The 21,575-nt window shown below is 43.2% G+C and overlaps 1 protein-coding gene across 5 annotated transcripts in view; it reads left to right on the plus strand.

Moving 5' to 3' along the window:
• Window positions 1-20,323: 20,323 nt before the first annotated feature.
• MESK2 (misexpression suppressor of KSR 2) overlaps window positions 20,324-21,575 on the plus strand; it is a 541,942-nt gene continuing 540,690 nt past the window's right edge. For 3 of the 5 annotated variants that reach the window (XM_070082422.1, XM_053773987.2, XM_053773991.2), the window contains exon 1: window positions 20,324-21,030. In XM_070082422.1, coding sequence (XP_069938523.1) covers window positions 20,729-21,030 — 302 coding nt within the window. In that variant the 5' untranslated portion in view covers window positions 20,324-20,728. The remainder of the gene's footprint in view (window positions 21,031-21,575) is intronic. The other 2 variants (XM_053773989.2, XM_053773988.2) reach the window with 1 other exon arrangement.

Raw genomic sequence — 21,575 nt, forward strand, 5'->3', positions numbered from 1 at the left:
CCCGCCCAATGGTCCAAGTCGGACCGAAACGTCGTCCTAAGCTTCTCTCTTTTATGTGCGGGTTATTTGTGCATGGTATGGTTTGTTTGCAATCGTGTCATTACGATTTCGTGAGTCTTGTTGCAAGTAAATTTGTTATAGCAATACAGTAGGCTTCAAAAACAATAGTGTGTCTAAAGATTAAGTTTTGCGAAGATCATTTGAGTTTTTTTGTCGAATCCATTGTATGGTAAGAGTTGTGGATGAGTGGGACAAACTACCGAGTACCGTCATAGAAGCTAAGACGTTGTATAGTTTTAAAAATGGGTTGGATAAATACATGAGTGGGTGTGGGTGGGTGTGAGTTGGACCTAACTAGCTTGTGCTACTAGGTCGGATGCCGTGCTCCTCCCTTGAGTGATTTGTCTGATCTCACTAGGTCAGTGAGGTCAGACGGTCAGTGAACTTAAGCCAGTGGGAGAATTGGACCTGCCTCGCATAGGCCAGTAGCCCTGTTGCAGTGTTCCTTCTTTCTTATGTTCTTATCTTGTGTCCCTTTGGACCATGCATGAGTTGCAAAAGCCATCACTGTTTCACACACACTTGCGTAGTGAGAAGGGAAGTGACTGTTGAGAATTTGAGGGAAATGGACGCGAATGTGTTCACTTAAAATACTTTCGACTGAAGACGTCTCCGTCTTTGGACCTTGATAACTTCCAGTACAGTGATCAAGGTCCGTAACTGTCCTGGTCTATGACACTGTGTGACTATCCTGGTTCATATGACATTCTATAAGGGTAACCCCGGTGTGACCTGTACTTAACTCAGTGGTGACCTGTACTTAACAGTGGTGACCTGTACTTAACAGTGGTGACCTGTACTTAACTCAGTGGTGACCTGTACTTAACTCTGTGAAGAAGTGTCTTGTGTGCTCCCCGTGGACTGAACCAAGATGCCCTCCATCGAGCAACTTTACCAGCAGCTTAAGGAAGAATTGAGGGTAGCGAAGATGGAGACACGGCGATTGACCGAGGAAAACAACAGGATTCGTAGTAGTCCTCCTGTTTCGAGTCCTCAGGTCAAGAAGGGATCGTGGTCAGTGGCTGGACAGCAGGGGACGAAGTTGACGATCAAGAAGACGAATGGAAAGCCAGAAACGATGAAGAAGAAAGAGACTGCTGTGGAAACTCTTGTGGAAACCTCCAACGCATTCTCGGTGCTACCCGACGAATGTGAGTCGACTACTGGGATCGTCACGACGAACAACAACAAGGAAGGTAAGAATATTGTTGTTGTTGGGGATACCCAGGTTAGATACATGGATAGGGCATTCTGCTTGAAGGACAGGAGTAGGAGACAGAGGGTTTGCTTTCCTGGGGCTGGGATGGAGGACATTGTTTGCCGGCTTGACATCATGAACGGTAATGGGATCAATCCTATTATTTGCCTCAGTGCTGGAGGCAATGATGTAGGCAAGTGTAGAAGTGAGGATTTAGTTAGAAAGTTCAGGACAGCTTTAGACATAATTAGGAAGAAGGGGGGCGCCCTGTTATATGTGACATTTTGCCAAGAAGAGGTGTTGGTAATGAATGGTTGTCCAGAGCAATTGGTATTAATTGTTGGCTGGATAAACACTAAGGATAATGCAGTACCATTCATTGACAACTGGGACAACTTCAATGGCCGAAATGACATGCATGGCAGGGATGGGGTTCACTTATCCAGGGCAGGTGTGGGTTTTCTTGCTAACTCAGTTGAGGGGGTTGTTAGGACTTTAAACTAGGATTAGTTAGAGGTGTGGGTTTAGAAATGATAAATAATGAGTATGGATATATTGACTTATGCTCTGATATTAAGAATCTTGATAGTATCTGTCATGGAGTAGCTCTGGGTAATGATAATTTCAGAAATTGTGAAAAAACAAATATCAATAGGAAAAATGTGCAGAAGAAAAAACATATGATGGTATTTTATGCTAACAGTCGAAGTGCAAGAAATAAAATTAATGAACTACGTGACCTACCTGGAGTTCATTACCTTTGTAAATTGTGAGTTCATTACCTTTGTAAATTGTGAATTCATTACCTCTGTAACTTGCTCAGCTATCAAAACTTTGAGGCCCAGTCCCTGGACCCATTATGTACCTCTGTAATCTTTTGACTGCCACCCACAGGATGGGTATGGGGTGCATAATAAACATATTAAACTAAAAAAAAACTGAACTACGTTTGGTAGCATGTGCTGGGGACTTTGATATCATTGCATTAACTGAAACGTGGTATGATTTAAAGAGTCGGGATATGATTGCTGAGTGTAATATTCAAGGGTTTAAGATGTTCCATGTGGATAGATGTAGTGGGAAGGGGGGAGGAGTTGCATTGTATGTTCGAGAAAATATTAATTGTTGCATAAAAACAGGTATAAAAATAGATGGAACAGTAACAGAATCTGTTTGGGTAGAGTTTGTAGAGGGTCAAGAAAAGCTAATTCTAGGTGTAATATACCGACCTCCAGGCTTGGATCACGATAGAGGGAGACTTCTTTGGGACGAAATTGTTAGGGCTTCTAGACATAAAAACATAGTGATAGTAGGGGACTTTAATTTTAGTCAAATTGACTGGAATTCTTTGACAAGTAATCTAGAGTCCAGTGACATTATGGAAACAGTTCAGGACTGTTTTCTGAAGCAGAGCGTAACAGAGCCTACCAGGGGTAATAATTTGCTAGACCTAGTCTTGTCAAATAAGGAAACACTCGTGAATAATCTGGAGATCATGTGTCTTACCTGTTCTTATGTTCTTGATGCTGGTGATGGGGGACTCTTGATTTAAGGAATTGGACCTGTGCTCCCTTTCCTTGGATTAAACCTGGATGCCTTCCATTTCCCCAGGTGCTGTATGACCCCTACTGGTTTAGAGTTCTAATGCAGTAGTGTTTGAAAACACGCACACTCTTTGCACTATTCAAATTCAAATTCAAATTCAAATTCAAATTCAAAGTTTATTCTCTATAAGGATTACAATGCTGAGTTTACAGAAATTTGGTCATTGTTTGGTTTACATGTAGTAAAATTGTGATTACAGAGTGTACCACTAGAACGCTTAGCATGGCTAGGCATTTCGGGCATACTTAGTTTTATTCTTAATTGTAAAATATTACAAATTATGAGGTAAGTTGGTATTATGGCTAAGTGACTAAATACTAGTTTGTGAGTTTAGCAATGTGAATGCTTTTGTTTTGGCACAGTACATAGTTTCAGTATTGGAGTATCACAGGATTCATTATTTTAAGACTGAGATTAATATTTCTGTTTATGGTCAAATGAGTGAGTGAGTGTAAGTGTGAACCACCAGGTGGTATTCGTATAGTTAGTTGACGGGGTGTATCAGGGAGATAAGATGTTTTCTAATGGTAGTTTTGAAGGTGATGAATGTGTCTGCAGTTCTAGAGTTCTCAGGTAGGGTATTCCAGATTTTAGGGCCTTTGACATACATTGAATTTTTGTAAAGGTTTAGTCGGACACGGGGAATGTCGTAGAGATGTTTATGTCTGGTGTTATGCCTGTGGGTTCTGTCACAACTATCAAGAAAGCGTTTTAGGTCAAGGTTGATATTAGAGTTTGATGACTTTGCCTTGATGCCGGTGAAGGGCTCTTGATCTAAGGAACTGGAGGTAATATTTTGTTCCCCAGGCGGTGTATGACCCGTACAGGTTAAGCGCACCCCTATTAATATATATTAATGGTGAAACAGGCTAGTTTGGCGGAGGTGATCTGTCATGCCACCGTAGTTCTAATCTGGGTAAGATTGGTCAGAAAACAATGTTTCCTCACGCGGGTCTTTGTCATATAATGACCCTCCACTGGAACTTTTGATCATCTGACCGACGCCTTCCACTGGCTTACCCCTCCACAAAAATTTAAGATTAGATCATAGGTTCTAGTTAACTACTGTAATAGGGTAATTATACAGTTAGTGTCTGATGTTGGCAGGTACACACACACACTTGGTATAAACCTTGGTAATAAATACCGACAAGTTGGTTTAGAAAGACACGTAAGCAAACACTATAACATATTTATTAGAAAACGTTTCGGTCCTGGGACCTTGATCAGGACCGAAACGTTTTCTAATAAATATGTTATAGTGTTTGCTTACGTGTCTTTCTAAACCACACACACTTACTTTTTACTCCTGAGATCCAAGCTTTCGAGATCTTATATGCGACCATCAAGTTACTGACAGACACAAGTTAATTTAATATCTTCATTATGCACCCAACAGCCATTCTGTGGGGGGAGGTCAAAGGATAACAGAGGTCCACAGTGAGTCTACGAAGCTTGGACAGCTAAACAGGTTACGGTGGTAATGAATTATATACCTGTTAACATCTGGTTACGATCGTAATGAGTTATTTATGCAGACATGAGTTGACTCACAAAAAATATTAGTGTAGCTTGTATGTGGTTTTCAGTTATTTACATTTTCTTACAGTTTAGCTAGGTATGGTTGACTTTAATTAAACAAGTTTAAAAATTGATAAGTAAAACACGTGAGCAACAGTTATCAACTTGTCGATACGGTATGCCACTATCAGAATCAATTCAATTCAATTCAATTCAAAGTTTATTCTCTATAAGGATTACAATGCTGAGATTACAGAATTTGGTTATTGTGTGGTTTACATGTAGTAAAATAATAATTACAGAGTGTACCACTAGAACACCTAGCATGGCTAGGCATTTCGGGCAGACTTAAATTTATCAACATGTCGGTTCTCTGAACCATTCATCTACAAATCTGTCAGACACTGCAACTTCTTGGGATCTTAATACTTAGGAATTCTTCGCTTGCCTAACTCTTGGGCACGACGTACTTCCACATTGAACAAATGTGACACGACCTATGACTGCTGCACCTCTCCTGCCATACGGTTTATAAGCTGCTTCTCCGCTGATATGCCGTATTCTATTCAAGATTGATGGACTGAACACATCGACTCAAGGTTGAGGGACTGATTACCTCATTCTCCTCCTGTTCTTCAAGTTTCTCCTACGTATGGACTGATGAAGCCACTGTGTGGCGAAACGTTTCCTCAATAAAGATACCCAAGAGTTGCATGTGTGTCTAATTTATCAACATGTCGGTTCTCTGAACCATTCATCTACAGACTTAAATTAAATCTTAAGTTTAAAATATTACAAAATTATGAGGTAAGTTGGTATTATGGCTAAGTGACTAAATACTAGTTTGTGAGTTTAGCAATGTGAATGCTTTTGTTTTGGCACTATACATAGTTTCAGTATTGGAGTATCACAGGCCAACTTATGACTAGTTAAGATTCATTATTTTGAGATTGAGATTGATATTTCTGTTTATGGTCAAATGGGTGAGTGTAAGTGTTAACCAAGGTTTAAGAAGTTATGAGTTATTTACAATAGGTAATGTCAGGGTATTTTTCCAGAATGACTGGTAATATTCTCCTGTGGATGAAATGCATCGACATTTCTTGAACATTTGTGAATGAGTTGTTTTAATTCATCATTAATCTTGTCGCAGACATAAACTGTCTTGATCATCGTGGCTCAGAGATACGTCTCTGCTCACAACCGGAGGACCCGAGACGAGTGAAAATGTTGGATGTGTTTCCTTACATCTGTTACCTCTGTTTATTTAGCATTAAGTAGGTAACTGAATGGTAGTCGACTCTTGTGGGTTTTTGTGTAATATTTATAGTGGTTCTTATATACGTGATGACATCACCGGCTCGTTACACACACATTAAGCCATTAATATCAAGGGTAACAATATAAATGTTTTCCGAGGTAGACGTCTATGCAATGTTGAAGGTTTTATCCAGGGCAAGAAGATCAAAGGACCACAATGGAAATAAACCATACTGGGTGACCTTCTTGGATTAACTGGACTAACCCTCCAACTTCATTATCTGAATAGAATCTTGTCTTTATGAGGTGTCCCGTAACTTGATTGCTAGCGCACTCAGCTCACACATTGAGGTTCATGGTTCGATCCCCGGTACTGGTGGAAATATTAGGACGTGTTTCCTTAAGAATCCTGCTGTCCCTGTCGCATCCTGGGACAAAACTGACCTAATTTGTTTGAAATGCTCTGCATAACAAGGGACTTACTATGTAGTAGTATGTCATTGATGTCAGCTATGGTCTGTATACGTTATACATGTAGAAATAAAGAATTATTATTATTATTATTATTATTATTATTATTGTGTCAAGTACCTAGTAGATGCTGTTGAAGAATCATGGTCCAATGAGATGTCTTTCCCTTCTTTTAATTAATAGATTTCCTACCATTGCCCAGACACTGTATGACCCCTGCAGTTTCACTGCTCTCCCTTGAATTTAATAATAAACAGCGTGTTGTCGCATTAATACGAATTTGAAGATTTGTTTGTGTCTATTCCAACATTTTTTTTTTTAAATTATATGACGATTTTGTGGATTAGACTTTGTAAATGTATGCTATAATTACTGAGGTATCTGTAGGAACCTCGGGAATTTCATAATTACCGAGATGCCTGAAGGGACCTCAGGGAGTTTTAGGAGTGTCTTTCGACATTAATAATTTAATAGTTTTTAACTGATAGCTTGCTTGGTATGATAGTTCATTTTATCCTTAGTAATATTAAGTGTTGTCCATATTATTACAGAGCTGTGATGTCATGTGGGTTTCGATAACGTGGATGGGGTAAAAATACTCACGTAGGCTGGTTTGTACATATAATATATAACGGGAAGCATGGGAAGCGCCAACAGCCGACCTGCCTCTCTCTGCTCCCTATCTTCGACTGACCCACAAGTGCCTACAGGGTGAGGGGTGTTTGAAATCCTGCTATGGTCAGCAGCAATATGAATAACAGTCAATGATTCATGCAGACGTTTGGTAGTGAGTCATCTACTGGTACACTGGTTACTGGTAACTGGTTACTAGGAACTGGTACTACTACTGAGAGCTCGGCGACGCCCAGTCAAACCGTCCCATGGTGACAGTAGGTGATAATGAGTACACCATCCCCGTTCACAATTCCTTTGAAGCCTTAAGCAGTCTCGAGAATGACAATTCTGCTGATGATGTTGCTTCACACGTCTCTGACGTAGATGATTTTGGGGATGAAGTGGAACAAATCTATTCTGATGACAATCCACCCTTTTGTTTGCACATAACTTCCAATGCAACCATAGGCCCTATAGTTCAAGCATCTGTTCATAATGCGCCCGTTCATTTGTTCATGGACTCTGGTGCGCAAGTCAATTTTATCAGGTCTAGTTTGTTCAGGGATAAGCAGTTACGGCATGTCCTTCTCGTAGAACTGACTCATGTGTCCTCCCTTAGTGGAGTAGCTGGTTCTCACCTGCGTTTCCGAGGTCGGACTTCCCTCACTTTTTCTATCCAAGGTAGAGACTTCACTGCTTCCTTCCTTGTTGTCGACCAGATTACTTTCCCTGGTGACCTTCTACTGGGATTTGCTTCCATGCGAGACTTACGCATTGTGCTCGACCCTTATCGATGGCATGCCCAAATTGATGACTTGATCGTACCATTTTGGGGTTACCAGCTTGGATCCGAGATCTGCCATACTGCCGCAGAGTACGACATTCGAATTAAGTCCTTACAGGCCAGTGCATTTTCCAGTAGCGTACCGAAGCGGTCAGGCACTGGTGATCCTGTCACTCCTGTCTGTGTTCCTGCAACTTCAGACTTGCAAGATAGTGTCCAGTTACCTCAAGTGTCCGAGGACGCTCTGACTACCTTGAGTGCTGAGCCTATCCCTGCAATGTCTGCTAGTTCAAGTAGTAGTTTCTCCACAGGGGATGCCTTGTCGGAAAACGATTACCTGCAACTAGTAATGCCATCTCTTGTTGATGTCACATGCTGTCTGCAGAAAGACGTTTCTGTCGCGGCTAGTGCCCTCACTAGAGTGTCTGTTGTTGTTCCTAGTGTTCCAGATGGTGATAACGTCCTAGTTGACAGTGATTCTTGCAAAGTGAAAGGTCTGTTTGTTGAACCATCCTTACATGTTGTAAGAGATAGTAAGATCCATTTCTTCCTAGCTAACACTTCTGGTCACAGTGTTCGTCTCAGAGCAAATACCAATCTTGTTGAGCTTGTTCACTATCCTTACCCTGTTTAGGTAGAGGATGAGTTGTCACCTGACCAGTGGGTCGGTCTATTTCTACCGGGGAGACCTCATCCACTTCACTGGATCAATCTGTTCCACCAGTTGAGAAAGACTTAGCTCACACTGACTTCCCAGGGTAGGTCAAGAGTTTGTTGACTCTGTTGAACAAACGTCGTAAAGCCATTGCCTTACCAGGTGAGAAGATGGGTATAACGAACTTATTGTCCCATCGTATTCCACTTGAACCTGGTACTAGACCTATCTATATACCTGCGTACAGAATGCCTCATTCACAAGTTGCTGTCGCAGAAGAATTGATCAATCAAATGCTTGATGATGGAGTTATTGCACCTAGCAATTCACCTTGGAATGCGCCCTTGATCCTAGTACCTAAGAAGGATGGTACTTGGCGCCCAGTGATTGACTTTAGGAAGTTAAATGCGAAAACTATTCAGTGGGCTGCAGAAAACAATATGAAGTTCAACGATGAGAAATTTCAATTACTCAGATATGGTAAACATGAGGAAATTAAATCTTCATCAGAGTACAAAACAAATTCTGGCCACAGAATAGAGCGAAACACCAACGTCAAAGACCTGGGAGTGATCATGTCGGAGGATCTCACCTTCAAGGACCATAACACTGTATCAATTGCATCTGCTAGAAAAATGACAGGATGGATAATGAGAACCTTCAAAACTAGGGAGGCCAAGCCCATGATGACACTCTTCAGGTCACTTGTTCTATCTAGGCTGGAATATTGCTGCACACTAACAGCACCTTTCAAGGCAGGTGAAATTGCCGACCTAGAAAATGTACAGAGAACTTTCACGGCGCGCATAACGGAGATAAAACACCTCAATTATTGGGAGCGCTTGAGGTTCCTAAACCTGTATTCCCTGGAACGCAGGAGGGAGAGATACATGATTATATACACCTGGAAAATCCTAGAGGGACTAGTACCGAACTTGCACACGAAAATCACCCACTACGAAAGCAAAAGACTTGGCAGACGATGCACCATCCCCCCAATGAAAAGCAGGGGTGTCACTAGCACGTTAAGAGACCATACAATAAGTGTCAGGGGCCCGAGACTGTTCAACTGCCTCCCAGCACACATAAGGGGGATTACCAACAGACCCCTGGCAGTCTTCAAGCTGGCACTGGACAAGCACCTAAAGTCAGTTCCGGATCAGCCGGGCTGTGGCTCGTATGTTGGTTTGCGTGCAGCCAGCAGCAACAGCCTGGTTGATCAGGCTCTGATCCACCAGGAGGCCTGGTCTCAGACCGGGCCGCGGGGGCGTTGACCCCCGGAACTCTCTCCAGGTAAACTCCAGGTAAACTTCCTGTACTGGGTGATCTTTTACGTAACATCGGAGATATCAAAGTCTTTTCAACCCTGGACTTGTTACAAGGGTTTTGGCAAGTCCCTCTTCACGAGGACAGCCAAGAGCTAACTGCATTCTCCACTCCTACAGGTCATTATCACTTCCTCCATATGGCGTTTGGATTACGATCCTCCCCTATCACGTTCTCAAGGCTCATGACTAATATCTTTAGAGGTCTCATAGGTAATGCACTTATGGTGTACTTAGATGATGTAATCGTCATGTCTAAAGACTTGAAAAGACTTGATCTAGTACTTGGTAAACTTGAAGAAGCCAATTTAAAGATCAAACTGTCTAAATGTCAATTTTTCAGATCAGAAATTAAGTTTCTGGGTCACGTAGTCACTCCTAGAGGGGTTACGACTGACCAAAGTAAAGTAACTGCAGTACTAAATTTTTCAACTCCCAAAACTGCTGATGCCGTAAGATCCTTTGTGGGCTTAGCAGGTTTTTATAGATCTTTCATTGCCAATTTTTCTTCCATAGCTGCTCCTCTAACTGAGTTGCTTAAGAAAGATGCTCCTTTTGTTTGGACCTTCCGTCAAGAAAGAGCATTCCAAACTCTAAAAGAAAAGCTAACATCTGCTCCAATTTTGAAATTTCCAGATTTTTCTAAGCCCTTCTATCTGACAACTGATGCTAGTTCTTTGGCATAGGTACCGTACTAGCTCAGAAGACTGATGGCAAGTACAACGCAGTTGCATTTGCTAGCCGAGTCCTTATGAAGGCTGAACGTAATTATACAGTAACTGAGCAAGAAGCTTTAGCAATAGTATGGTCTTTAAAGCGCTTCCGAGACATGATTTATCAGTACTCTGTTCATGTCTTGACAGACCATGCTCCACTGATACCTTTATTCCAGAAAAAACAACCTACTGGAAGGTTAGCCAGATGGACCTTGACTATCCAAGAGTTCAATCCCACCACTGCCACCAATTTGTCATGTGGGTTTCGATAACGTGGATGGGGTAAAAATACTCACATAGGCTGGTTTGTATGTATAATATATAACGGGAAGTATGGGAAGCGTCAACAGCTGACATATCTCTCTCTGCTCCCTATCTTCGACTGACCCACAGGTGCCTACAGGGTGAGGGGTGTTTGAAATTCTGCTATGGTCAGCAGGAAAGTGAGTCATCTACTGGTACACTGGTTACTGGTAACTTGTTACTAGGAACTGGTACTACTACTGAGAGTGAGCTGTATAGCCCTTGTGGCTTAGCGTTTCTTTATGATTATAATAATAATAATATAGAGCTGTGAATGCCGCAATTAATACTTTGTCTTGTTGATATCCTCGAGGCCTGTTCACGGACCAGACCTGGGGGGCATTGACCCCCGGAACACCCTCCAGATATACTCCTTCCAGGTATATTGTCTTAAGTAAGGAGACCATACAGAAAAACTGAAGTCACAATATTGTGGCTGGAACAATGTCACGATATTGTGGCTGGAACAATGTCACGATACTGTGGCTGAAACAATGTCACAATACCGTGGCTGAAACAATCTCACATTACCGTGGCTGGAACAGTGTCACAGTACCATGGCTGGAACAATGTCATAATACCGTGGTTGGAACAATGTCACAATACCGTGGCTGGAACAGTGTCACAATACCATGGCTGGAACAATGTCACAATACCGTGGCTGGAACAATCTCACATTACCGTGGCTGGAACAGTGTCACAATACTGTGGCTGGAACAGTGTCACAATACCGTGGCTGGTAGAATGTCACAATAGCATGACTGGAACAGTGTCACAATACTGTGGATGAAATAATGTCACAATACTGTGGCTGGAACAATGTCACAGTACCGTGGCTGGAACAATGTCACAATACCGTGGCTGGAACACTGTTACAGTACCGTGGCTGGAACAATTTCACATTACCGTGGCTGGAACAATGTCACAATACCGTGGCTGGAACAATGTCACAGTACCGTGGCTGGAACAGTCACAATACCATGGCTGGAAGTGCCACAATACCATGGCTGGAACAATGTCACAATACAGTGGCTGGAACAATGTCACAATACCGTGGCTGGAACAGTATAACAATACCATGGCTGGAACAATGTCACAATACCGTTGCTGGAACAATGTCACAATACCACGGCTGGAACAATGTCACAATATCATGGCTGGAACAATGTCACAATACCATGGCTGGAACAATGTCACAATACCCTGGCTGGAACAATGTCACAATACCGTGGCTGGAACAGTGTCACAATGCCATGGCTGGAACAATGTCACAATACCGTGGTTCGAACACTCTCACATTACCGTGGCTGGAACAGTGTCACAATACTGTGGCTGGAACAGTGTCACAATACCGTGGCTGGTAGAATGTCACAATAGCATGACTGGAACAGTGTCACAATACTGTGGATGGAATAATGTCACAATACTGTGGCTGGAACAATGTCACAATACCGTGGCTGGAACAATGTCACAATACCGTGGCTGGAACACTGTCACAGTACCGTGGCTGGAACAATTTCACATTACCGTGGCTGGAACAATGTCACAATACCGTGGCTGGAACAATGTCACAGCACCGTGGCTGGAACATTCACAATACCATGGCTGGAAGTGCCACAATACCATGGCTGGAACAATGTCACAATACCGTGGCTGGAACAATGTCACAATACCGTGGCTGGAACAGTATAACAATACCATGGCTGGAACAATGTCACAATACCGTTGCTGGAACAATGTCACAATACCATGGCTGGAACAATGTCACAATATCATGGCTGGAACAATGTCACAATACCATGGCTGGAACAATGTCACAATACCCTGGCTGGAACAATGTCACAATACCGTGGCTGGAACAGTGTCACAATACCGTGGCTGGAACAATGGCACAATACCATGGCTGGAACAATGTCACAATACCATGGCTGGGACAATGTTACAATACCATGGCTGCAACAATGGCACAATACCGTGGCTGGAACAATGGCACAATTCCATGGCTGGAACAATGTCAAAATACCGTGGCTGGAACAATGGCACAATACCGTGGCTGGAACAATGGAACAATACCATGGCTGGAACAATGTCACAATACCATGCCTGGAACAGTGTCACAATATCATGGCTGGAACAATGTCACAATACCATGGCTGGAACAATGTCACAATACCGTGGCTGGAACATTGTCACAATACCGTGGCTGGAACATTGTCACAATACCGTGGCTGGAACAATAGAACAATACCATGGCTGGAACAATGTCACAATACCATGGCTGGAACAATGTCACAATACCATGGCTGGAACAATGGCACAATACCGTGGCTGGAACAATGGCACAATTCCATGGCTGGAACAATGTTACAATACCATGGCTGGAACAATGTCAAAATACCATGGCTGGAACAATGTAACAATACCGTTGCTGGAACAATGGCACAATACCGTGGCTGGAACAATATCACAATACCATGGCTGGAACAGTGTCACAATACAGTGGCTGGAACAATTTCACAATAAGATGGCTGGAACAGTGTCACAATACCATGGCTGGAACAACGTCACAATACCGTGGCAGGAACAATTTCACAATACCATGGCTGGAACAGTGTCACAATACAGTGGCTGGAACAATTTCACAATACCATGGCTGGAACAGTGTCACAATACCATGGCTGGAACAACGTCACAATACCGTGGCTGGAACAATTTCACAATACCGTGGCTGTAACAGTGTCACAATACCGTGGCTGCAACAGTGTCACAATACCATGGCTGGAACAGTGTCACAATACCGTGGCTGGAACAATTTCACAATACCGTGGCTGTAACAGTGTCACAATACCGTAGCTGGAACAGTGTCACAATACCATGGCTGGAACAGTGCCACAATACCGTGGCTGGAACAGTGTCACAATACCATGGCTGGAACAGTGTCACAATACCGTGGCTGGAACAGTGCCACAATACCGTGGCTGGAAGTGTCACAATACCATGGCTGGAACAGTGTCACAATACCATGGCTGAAACAGTGTCACGATACCGTGGCTGGAACAGTGTCACAATACCGTGGCTGGAACAGTGTCACAATACCGTGGCTGGAACAGTGTCACAATACCGTGGCTGGAACAATGTCACAATACCATGGCTGGAACAGTGTCACAATACTGTGGCTGGAACAATGTCACAATACCGTGGCTGGAACAATTTCACAATACCATGGCTGGAACAGTGTCACAATACCATGGCTGGAACAGTGTCATAATACCGTGGCTGGAACAGTGTCACAATACCATGGCTGGAACAGTGTCACAATACCGTGGCTGGAATAACTTCACAATACCATGGCTGGAACAGTGTTACAATACCGTGGCTGGAACAGTGTCACAACACCGTGGCTGGAACAGTGTCACAATACCGTGGCTGGAACAATTTCACGATGCCATGCCTGGAATAGTGTCACAATATCATGGCTGGAACAATGTCACAATACCATGGCTGGAACAATGTCACAATACCGTGGCTGGAACAATGTCACAATACCGTGCCTGGAACAATGGCACAATACCGTGGCTGGAACAATGGCACAATACCATGGCTGGAACAATGTCACAATACCATGGCTGGAACAATGTCACAATACCATGGCTGGAACAATGGCACAATACCGTGGCTGGAACAATGGCACAATTCCATGGCTGGAACAATGTTACAATACCATGGCTGGAACAATGTCAAAATACCATGGCTGGAACAATGTAACAATACCGTGGCTTTAACAATGGCACAATACCGTTGCTGGAACAATTTCACAATACCATGGCTATAACAGTGTCACAATACTATGGCTGGAACAATGTCACAATACCGTGGCTGGAACAATTTCACAATACCATCGCTGGAACAGTGTCACAATACCATGGCTGGAACAATGTCACAATGCCGTGGCTGGAACAATTTCACAATACCATGGCTGGAACAGTGTCACAATACAGTGGCTGGAACAATTTCACAATACCATGGCTGGAACAATGTCACAATACCGTGGCTGGAACAATTTCACAATACCGTGGCTGTAACAGTGTCACAATACCGTGGCTGGAACAATTTCACAATACCATGGCTGGAACAGTGTCACAATACCATGGCTGGAACAATGTCACAATACCGTGGCTGGAACAATTTCACAATACCGTGGCTGTAACAGTGTCACAATACCGTGGCTGGAACAATTTCACAATACCGTGTCTGTAACAGTGTCACAATACCGTGGCTGGAACAGTGTCACAATACCATGGCTGGGACAGTGCCACAATACCGTGGCTGGAACAGTGTCACAATACCATGGCTGAAACAGTGTCACGATACCGTGGCTGGAACAGTGTCACAATACCGTGGCTGGAACAGTGTCACAATACCGTGGCTGGAACAGTGTCACAATACCGTGGCTGGAACAATGTCACAATACCATGGCTGGAACAGTGTCACAATACTGTGGCTGGAACAATGTCACAATACCGTGGCTGGAACAATTTCACAATACCATGGCTGGAACAGTGTCACAATACCATGGCTGGAACAGTGTCATAATACCGTGGCTGGAACAGTGTCACAATACCATGGCTGGAACAGTGTCACAATACCGTGGCTGGAATAACTTCACAATACCATGGCTGGAACAGTGTTACAATACCGTGGCTGGAACAGTGTCACAACACCGTGGCTGGAACAGTGTCACAATACCGTGGCTGGAACAATTTCACGATGCCATGCCTGGAATAGTGTCACAATATCATGGCTGGAACAATGTCACAATACCATGGCTGGAACAATGTCACAATACCGTGGCTGGAACAATGTCACAATACCGTGCCTGGAACAATGGCACAATACCGTGGCTGGAACAATGGCACAATACCATGGCTGGAACAATGTCACAATACCATGGCTGGAACAATGTCACAATACCATGGCTGGAACAATGGCACAATACCGTGGCTGGAACAATGGCACAATTCCATGGCTGGAACAATGTTACAATACCATGGCTGGAACAATGTCAAAATACCATGGCTGGAACAATGTAACAATACCGTGGCTTTAACAATGGCACAATACCGTTGCTGGAACAATTTCACAATACCATGGCTATAACAGTGTCACAATACTATGGCTGGAACAATGTCACAATACCGTGGCTGGAACAATTTCACAATACCATCGCTGGAACAGTGTCACAATACCATGGCTGGAACAATGTCACAATGCCGTGGCTGGAACAATTTCACAATACCATGGCTGGAACAGTGTCACAATACAGTGGCTGGAACAATTTCACAATACCATGGCTGGAACAATGTCACAATACCGTGGCTGGAACAATTTCACAATACCGTGGCTGTAACAGTGTCACAATACCGTGGCTGGAACAATTTCACAATACCATGGCTGGAACAGTGTCACAATACCATGGCTGGAACAATGTCACAATACCGTGGCTGGAACAATTTCACAATACCGTGGCTGTAACAGTGTCACAATACCGTGGCTGGAACAATTTCACAATACCGTGTCTGTAACAGTGTCACAATACCGTGGCTGGAACAGTGTCACAATACCATGGCTGGGACAGTGCCACAATACCGTGGCTGGAACAGTGTCACAATACCATGGCTGGAACAGTGTCACAATACCGTGGCTGGAACAGTGCCACAATACCGTGGCTGGAAGTGTCACAATACCATGGCTGGAACAGTGTCACAATACCATGGCTGAAACAGTGTCACAATACCGTGGCTGGAACAGTGTCACAATACCGTGGCTGGAACAGTGTCACAATACCGTGGCTGGAACAGTGTCACAATACCATGGCTGGAACAGTGTCACAATACCGTGGCTGGAACAATGTCACAATACCGTGACTGGAACAATTTCACAATACCATGGCTGGAACAGTGTCACAATACCATGGCTGGAACAGTGTCATAATACCGTGGCTGGAACAGTGTCACAATACCGTGGCTGGAATAATTTCACAATACCATGGCTGGAACAGTGTCACAATACCGTGGCTGGAATAATTTCACTATACCATGGCTGGAACAGAGTCACAATACCGTGGCTGGAACAGTGTCACAATACCGTGGCTGGAACAGTGTCACAATACCGTGGCAGGAACAGTGTCACAATACCATGGCTGGAACAGTGTCACAATACCGTGGCTGTAACAGTGTCACAATACCGTGGCTGGAACAATGTCACAATACCATGGCTGGAACAGTGTCACAATACCGTGGCTGGAACAATTTCACAATACCGTGTCTGTAACAGTGTCACAATACCGTGGCTGGAACAGTGTCACAATACCATGGCTGGGACAGTGCCACAATACCGTGGCTGGAACAGTGTCACAATACCGTGGCTGTAACAGTGTCACAATACCGTGGCTGGAACAATGTCACAATACCATGGCTGGAACAGTGTCACAATACCGTGGCTGGAACAATTTCACAATACCGTGTCTGTAACAGTGTCACAATACCGTGGCTGGAACAGTGTCACAATACCATGGCTGGGACAGTGCCACAATACCGTGGCTGGAAGTGTCACAATACCATGGCTGGAACAGTGTCACAATACCATGGCTGAAAAAGTGTCACAATACCGTGGCTGGAACAGTGTCACAATACCGTGGCTGGAACAGTGTCACAATACCGTGGCTGGAACAGTGTCACAATACCGTGGCTGGAACAGTGTCACAATACCGTGGCTGGAACAATGTCACAATACCGTGGCTGGAACAGTGTCACAATACCATGGCTGGAACAGTGTCACAATACCGTGGCTGGAACAGTGTCACAATACCGTGGCTGGAACAGTGTCATAATACCGTGGCTGGAACAGTGTCACAATACCGTGGCTGGAATAATTTCACAATACCATGGCTGGAACAGTGTCACAAAACCGTGGCTGGAACAGTGTCACAATACCGTGGCTGGAACAGTGTCACAATACCGTGGCTGGAACAGTGTCACAATACCATGGCTGGAACAGTGTCACAATACCGTGGCTGGAACAATTTCACAATACCATGGCTGGAGCAGTCACAATTCCGTGGCTGGAACAGTGTCACAATACCGTGGCTGGAACAGTGTCACAATACCGTGGCTGGAACAATTTCCATCCTTACCGGTGTTGTGCCAGAGTTGTGTAAGTTGGCTAATGTGGTTCCTATATTCAAATCAGGGGATAAGTCCGTTCCTTCAAATTACCGTCCAATAAGCCTGACATCTATAGTGGGCAAGTTACTAGAATCAATTATAGCTGACATTATTAGAAGTCACCTTGAAGAGCATAACTTGATAAATGTTAGTACAATTTGACTGCTGCCGCATTGCCACACCAACCCGTTCTCGTATCGCGTGTGAAGCGCATTCACACGAGAATCTTTCCTAGTGTTGTTCACAATATTTTTTTTAATTGCTTATGTGTTAAATATATGTTTTTAAAATGTTAATGTAACAATTCAGTCTAACAACGTGATAAAATGAGAATGTTATGTTGTCAACAGACACACTTGTTTGGCGACAATGACAGTGGTGACTCCTAGGGCTACACTAGTGTTTCATGGCCTGAGGATTAAGAGTAACCATGGGGATGCTAGGGACAGCTAATAAGAAATCTCTGTTATGTGGAGTTAGAGCTTAGAGAAGAGCTTTGATCTTCCTGGACATGTTCTCTAATAATGTTGAGGTAATAGCCTCCACTGTGAGGCTTATTAGTGTGATTAAAAAAAAACTGGAACAATTTCACAATACCATGGCTGGAACAGTGTCACAATACCATGGCTGGAACAGTGTCACAATACCGTGGCTGGAACAGTGTCACAATACCATGGCTGGAACAGTGTCACAATACCGTGGCTGGAACAATTTCACAATACCATGGCTGGAACAGTATCACAATACCATGGCTGGAACAGTGTCACAATACCGTGGCTGGAACAGTGTCACAATACCATGGCTGGAACAGTGTCACAATACCATGGCTGGAACAGTGTCATAATACAATGGCTGGAACAATGTCACAATACCATGGCTGGAACAATGTCACAATACCGTGGCTGGAACAGTGTCACAATACCATGGCTGGAACAGTGTCACAATACCGTGGATGGAATAGTCACACTACTTCCCTTCCCTCGGGTTTGGCGCATTTTATGAATATAAAAATGTAATAATAATCTTGATTGTAGGAAACCTTAATAGTCCTCGGGGGGTGGGGGGGGGATAGAGAAAATGGTGGAAAGGGGAAGGGGAGTGGAGAGGATGGGGTAAGGAGGATTATTATCATGGGGTAGCGCTAAACCCGTAGGATTATACAGCCCATGTGGGAGGGGGATGGAAGGTATTCATGCTCAATTCAGGGAACCGAAGAGCAGATCCAATTCCCTAGAACAAGAACCCCTCACCAGCGTCAAGGAACCTCCCTTGAAGGGGGGGGGGGTTAGGGAGTAGTAGTTCTGAGAAACTTGGATCAGTTGTTTCCAACAATTAACGTGTTGAGAATATTTCAGAATTGTCAGGTTCAGTCTTGAAAAACAAAAAAGACAGAAAAATAATATTAATACAAATGAAGTGTTTATGTATTTATTTATTTGGTCATGTATATATCATTGGAAGAAATTTTTCGCATATTAACGAAAGAATAAATAAATGAAGGTTACTATGTGTAATTATAATTTTGGTTTAAGTACAGATTTAGTCGACTCGATTTCCCTGATGTATTATTTCGCTTATTTTCCTACTGTATGAAGCTAATTGGTTAAATAACTATGACTATAATTTTTAAAGGGGTGGACCGGTAAGCCAGCCGAAGGCTTTGGTCAGATGACCAAAAGTTCCAGCGGCGGGTCATCATCTACTCCGCGTCAGGAAACACGTGTCCTGTTTCCTGACAAACCCTACCTTCCTATTTTATGTATCACATAGTAAGTACGTTTATTAAGGTACAGGTACACTTAAGTGTAGTTATCATACATAGTTTAACATGAGTGTAAATTACCCAGGATAACTCAAAAAGTCAGTGACTTGTTTCCATTGGGGTCCTTGTAATATTTTATACAATTTACTGAGACTTGAAGAACAAAGACACAATAACGTGACCAGAACAATGCAGTAATAAGCCTCGTATAGAAGGTAACGTAAAACGACATTTCGGTCCGACTTAGACCACTGTCACAGTCCAAATCGGACCCAAACTTCGTCATGAACGCCTTTCTCCACGTGCGGGTTATATATGCATTATTTTGGCATATTTGTAATACAAAAATAAACGATGAATAATGCAGCGTAAAGGAAAACCAGGGATAAATAGATGAGTTTAGAGAGAGTGAGAGTTTAGTGTCCGGCCCACAGGTGCCGCCACTACCGCTAACCTCAGCTGATATTTGTAAACCAACACCTCAAACAAGTGCACGCTTTTGTTCTCTGCCTGTTTTATCGCGGGTTTTTAAGTGTTTTAGTGAATTTTTACCCCTTTTAACGAGAGAAACGCTTCGTAAGATAAGGTAAGTGAGTTGGCAGGTGTTGTTGGGTTGAGAAAAGTGGTGAATATTGGCTGGAAAGTGGTTTGTGTGGGATTGGTGTACGTTTGTGTGTCTGTGTGTGCGTCTGTGTGTGCGTGTTAAGTCCCTCCCGCACGTGGATGTTTGTTCGTGTGTGTGTGTGTATGTATGTGTGTGTGTGTGTCCAGGTGTGTGTGTGAGGGACGGCGGCAGGTATAGAGCAAGGTGGGAAGTTTAGCCTGGGTGTCAGTGGTGGGGTGACGGTCTGGGGTTGCTTACACTTTCCTTGACTGTTGCTGCTTCTGTTAACGTGCTTGGCGGCTTCTGTTGTCTTATACTGCTATTATTGTCCTCTTAAGAAGACCCGTGCCCGTCTTTTAGCCATTGTTTATGGCCATCATCTCTTAGTCTTGTATTTCATATTGATACAGAAAAAAGTTTGTTTTTCGAAGCTGTGTTTGTGTTAAGCTTTTTAACTATCAGTGCGGATCCACATAATGATGCTAATTAAGTGAAGTTGGTCAAACTGCCCATAAATTCAACTACATGCAACAAAATCAGAGTTTGAAAAAGATAAAAGTGAATTAACAAGTGTACAGGAAATCATCTCCCGTTGTAAATAACTGGGTAGTTTGCAAAAAAAAAAAATGGCATCACTGCGTTCAATTCGAGCAGGTTTATCTCGTTCTTATCAGTCCCTTAACACCATAGGGCGCGACGGGAACGATAACGAGGGTTTATACGATCGTAGCTCAACCACTGACTGGATAGGCGTCGACAACCTCAAGAGGAAAAACGCCAATAAACCATTTTCGGTGATTAAAAATGCCATGGCCAGAGTGTCTCGCAACAAACACAGCAGTGCTTCTAGGATTTCAGTCATACTTAGAGACCTGGATGACGAGTGGACCATTAACGAAGACCCTTCTGAAGGGAACAGTTTTCTGAGGTAAGCAAGCAAGCAAGTCTGGGTAACTGGCTTAAAATAAGGTTTAATTTTGGCACACTACGCAAGGTTACACTGTGTAGTACAATGGTTCTGAGAGTACATAAATGTCATGTCAGGCATGTATACATTGATGACAGTTTACGAAGATGAGATAGTCTAGCCTGGGATAACCCAGTCAAGTTAAACAAAGGGGTTTATTTCCATTGGTGGTTTTTAAAATGGGTTAATTAGACATTGCTGTATGGTAGATATACAGTAGATCGATGACTTGACTGGTAGGTGGAGTAGACATTTAGTTATAATCAATGTGGGTTTGACATTGATTTTGACTGACGCTAAGCAAATGTCTTTAGCAAATACACTTTAACTTTATAAAAATTTCATTTACATTACTTCCACAAAGTTGGAGCAAGACATACGCAACTCTTTCTTATCTATATTGTCGAAAATAAATAAGCATTGTGCACAAGTCTCTCTTCAACTTCTGGGTATTTTATACCATTTATAGTAACATGGAAGTTGAGGCAAGTGTTCAGAATTTAAAC

The sequence above is a fragment of the Cherax quadricarinatus genome, chromosome 7 (genome assembly GCF_038502225.1).
Source record: "Cherax quadricarinatus isolate ZL_2023a chromosome 7, ASM3850222v1, whole genome shotgun sequence".
In the NCBI taxonomy this organism is placed as follows: domain Eukaryota; kingdom Metazoa; phylum Arthropoda; class Malacostraca; order Decapoda; family Parastacidae; genus Cherax; species Cherax quadricarinatus.